The sequence below is a fragment of the Nicotiana tabacum genome, chromosome 7 (genome assembly GCF_000715075.1).
Source record: "Nicotiana tabacum cultivar K326 chromosome 7, ASM71507v2, whole genome shotgun sequence".
NCBI classification, from domain to species: domain Eukaryota; kingdom Viridiplantae; phylum Streptophyta; class Magnoliopsida; order Solanales; family Solanaceae; genus Nicotiana; species Nicotiana tabacum.
The window spans coordinates 130,343,845-130,347,793 of record NC_134086.1 but is presented as its reverse complement, the minus strand read 5'-3'; the positions used below and the strand labels follow the sequence as shown (position 1 = coordinate 130,347,793).

General features: G+C 33.2%; 1 protein-coding gene across 1 annotated transcript; it reads left to right on the top strand.

Moving 5' to 3' along the window:
- Positions 1–461: 461 nt before the first annotated feature.
- Positions 462–3,364, top strand: LOC142162293 (uncharacterized). Its single transcript, XM_075218629.1, has 5 exons — positions 462–742; positions 1,462–1,840; positions 2,383–2,514; positions 2,595–2,993; positions 3,143–3,364. Exons 1-5 carry the CDS (start codon positions 462–464, stop codon positions 3,362–3,364), a joined length of 1,413 nt encoding a protein of 470 aa, XP_075074730.1.
- The last annotated feature ends 585 nt before the right edge of the window (positions 3,365–3,949 follow it).

Genomic DNA, 3,949 nt, shown 5'->3' with positions numbered 1-3,949 from the left:
CCATAAAAGAATTCTACCCATTAAATAATTACAATCCCCTACCCATTTAATAAACAAACATGTATATCAAAATAACCACCCCACGCTTAATGCCCTACCAATAAAACCCCAAAAGCTGCTCAAAATTTCAGAAAATAAGCGCACAAAATTGTGATTTCCACCGACATCCCCTAATTTGAAGATCGCTAAGTGTGAAAGAACAGATCGAAGATGTTGATTCGCATCTTGTTTTCGGATTTTGATTTCGCTGGCAAAGCAGAATGTCAAAAATTATAAGTATTACAGAAGTTTAGCGCTCAAACTTCTAAATTTTTAGCTGAAAATTCTAATCTCGGTTTGAAGATCTAGAGGTTTGATTTCGAAAATCTGTTGTTGAAATTCAATATTTGACATCAACACTATTGAAATTTGCATTGTTGAGATTCAATTTTGGACATAAAAGTGATTATAACTTCAGAATCATGGAAAATATACCAATTCTACTGCAGCATAGTGGAGAATGGGATGATAACAATAATTTCATAAATTTTCATGTTGATGCAATTCTAATAAAGACCTATTGGAAATTTGAACAACTTCTCAGAGAAATTGCAAAGCAACTGCAAAAGGACAGTAAAACAATAGTTATTCAGTATGCTATTGCTCAAGGATATCCACCAATTACAATTTGCAGCGATATGAGTGTTAGTGTTTATATGGAATTGAAAAAATCAAGTGCAGGGATGACAACACTTCCCCTTATGTGTGTCGTTTGCTAAAAATACTATAGCTGCAAGCACCTCCAGTTTCGATGTTGCTCCAATTTCATCAGAAATTGCACAATTTGAAAGCACTGATATGATTAGTATGTTTGATGTGCAAGAAGGAGATGACACCAGTTTAGAACTTGATGATGCAAACATCATAACTGATCAATTTCATCAAAAAGTTGAAAAAGGACAAATTTACAAAGACAAGAACCCACTAGCTCTTGTTATGAAACAATATGCCGTTAGAGAAAAATGTCAATATCGGGTTAATAAATCATGCTCAAGAAGGTCCGTCTCCATGTTTCAAGTAAAAAACTATGTGATACCTATATTGTATATAAGTATGCTAAATCAGTATACTATGCGAGTATGGAATTGTATTGGTTTGTCTATGTTTTTTATCAGTGATACTGGTATAGTATATAAGTATGCTATATCAGTATACTATGCGAGTATATAACTGTACTGGTTTGTCTTTGTTATTATCAGTAAAACATAATACCAATATAGTATATATGTATGCTAAATCAGTATACTATGTGAGTATAGAATTGTGTTGCTTTGTCTATATTTTTCTCAGCAAAATATGATACTGATACAGCATATAAGTATACCAACAGAGTATACTATGTGAGTATATAATTGTACGGATTTTTGTGTGTGTTTTTTATTAATAAAACATGATACATAACTGTATTTGTATTATAAACAGGTATACCCTTGAATGCGTGGATGAAAGATGCACTGGGAGACTTAAAGCATCAAGCCTGCGAGCATCAAATCTTTTCAAAGTGACGGATTTCAATTATGTCCACAGTTGTTTAACTGATAAGAGATTTTGTTCACAAAAGCAAGTTGTCTCAGCTTTTGTTGCAGCTGTGGTACAAGATAAACTTGTTGACCCGAAAATCATATATACACCAACAGATATCCAGAGAGACATCCAAAAAGCATATGGTATGGACTTAAGCTACATGCAAGCATGGAGATCAAAAGAAAAAGCAATGCAATTATTGAGAGGAAAACCAAGTGAGTCATACAAGAAAATGCCAACATATCTTTATATGTTAGAATACGCTAACCCAGGATCAGTGATATGACTACACATTGAAGGAGATGGGAGCTTCTTGTATGCATTCATAGCTATATATGCATCGATTAGAGGATGGATGTATTGTAGGCCAACAGTTGTAGTTGATGGAAGTTTTTTAAAGTCAACATATAGAGGGACCATACTCACGGCTTCCACGCAAGACGCAGAGGGTAAGAATACAACCCAATTACATTCAGTTAAAGAAACAAAAAAGATTTTCAAATATTATATGATACCAGTATGGTATACAAGTACACCAACAGATTATATAATTATTTTGCTACATACATGCACCTACCTATGACTATACTACTATATGAAATACTAAATTAATATTGTATGTACAATCCAATTACATTCAGTTAAAGAAACAAAACAGATTTTCAAATATTATATGATACCAGTATGGTATATAAGTATACCAACAGAGTATATAGTTATTTTGCTAAACACCTGCACCTACTTATGACTATATTACTATATGAAATGCTAAATTAATATAGTGTGTTGTAATTGATATTTTGTTCTTTGGGTTTACAGGACAAATTCTACACCTCGCATATGCAATTGTTGATTAGGAAAATGATGCATCGTGGGAGTGGTTCTTCGGGCAGTTCAGAGAAACCTATGAAAAAAGAGAGGGAATGTGCATTGTATCAGACATGCATGATGGTATATGGAGAGAAACTTCAATTGTCTATCAAGAAATCCCTCATTGTGCATGTATGTTCCATCTGTGAAACAACATAAAGACAAACTTCAGGAAGAGCCAAAAACAAATCAAAGAAGTATACTTTATGTTAGCAAGAGCATACACTGTTGAAGAATTCAACAGGCATATGGCAGAGTTAGAAGCTATTGATAGTAGAGTGAAAACATACCTGATGGATATTGGATATGATAAATGGTCCCGGGCGCATTCCAAGGCAAATAGAATCATGACCATGACATCGAATATTGCGGAATCAGTAAATGCAACAAATAAGCACGCAAGAGACCTCCCAGTTGTGAATTTGCTTGACTTTATGACAACATTGATTCAAAAATGGAATTACACCAATCGGAAGGATGTAGTGGAATCATTTATGAAGATTGGTGTAATGTATGAAAAAATATTGTCAGATAATACTATCTTATCACAGACGATGACGGTATGCATTTTAAAAATCATAAAAACACTGCATGTACTGTAGTTTTACTTTTTTACCTTAGTGATTTCACTAAACAACTGAATATTATTATTTAAAAAATACTATTACTTCATATAGCTAATGACTTTTCTTAATTAAAATTATACTAGGTGTTGCCATCAACTGAATTTTTACATTTAGTAATTGATGGCCAAACAAGAAATACGGTGCGCCTACATGAAAAAAACTGCACTTGTGGGAGGTTTCAGCTAGACGATATTCCATGTCCACATGCAATGGCAATTATACAAAAATTCCATATGGATTCATACAAGTATTGCTCGGATTACTACAACATAGACTACTTGCTGAAAACTATGAGATACCAGTAAATCCTTTGCCTGATGAAACAACATGGCAAATTCCAGAACATGTCTCTTTGCAGGTGGTACTGCCACCAAAAGGAAAAATCAAACCAGGAAGACCTCAAAAGAAGAGAGGCATAGGAGGCTGGGAAGGAAATACAGTTACATGTGCACTATGCGGGAGAAAAGGACACAACCGAAGAACATGCCGAAATATTCCAAAGAGAGATTGATATAATGCTTCAATGTTTTATAGAACTCATATATCGTAGAATTATAGCATTTGAATTGCAAAGAAATAAAATGCATTTCTTGCACTAGACATATATTTGGTATGATGATTCTTTGCCAAATTACTTTTTGGAAATAATTTTATATGGCTACTTGTGTTTTCAATAAGAACATGTTTATTTTCTATTTTAGTATATAAAGTGGGATGCATTTACATCTAGTTGCTGCAGGAAAAAAGATGCTAAAATATAAATGTGATACCCAAGTGGTATATTTGTATACCTTATTAGTATATATGTATATCATATTGGTATCAAAATATATGCAGAAATAGAAGTGGTGCTGCAAATGCAACATTTGTACATACATCGTTAACAAAAT

Excerpts from the sequence above, each read along its gene's own strand:
- LOC142162293 (XM_075218629.1), top strand. The coding sequence starts at position 462 with ATGGAAAATATACCAATTCTACTGCAGCATAGTGGAGAATGGGATGAT. Across the intron at positions 1,841-2,382 it reads AATACGCTAACCCAGGATCA|GACAAATTCTACACCTCGCA; the intron begins GTGATATGACTA and ends TTGGGTTTACAG. Across the intron at positions 2,515-2,594 it reads TGTATCAGACATGCATGATG|ACAAACTTCAGGAAGAGCCA; the intron begins GTATATGGAGAG and ends AACAACATAAAG.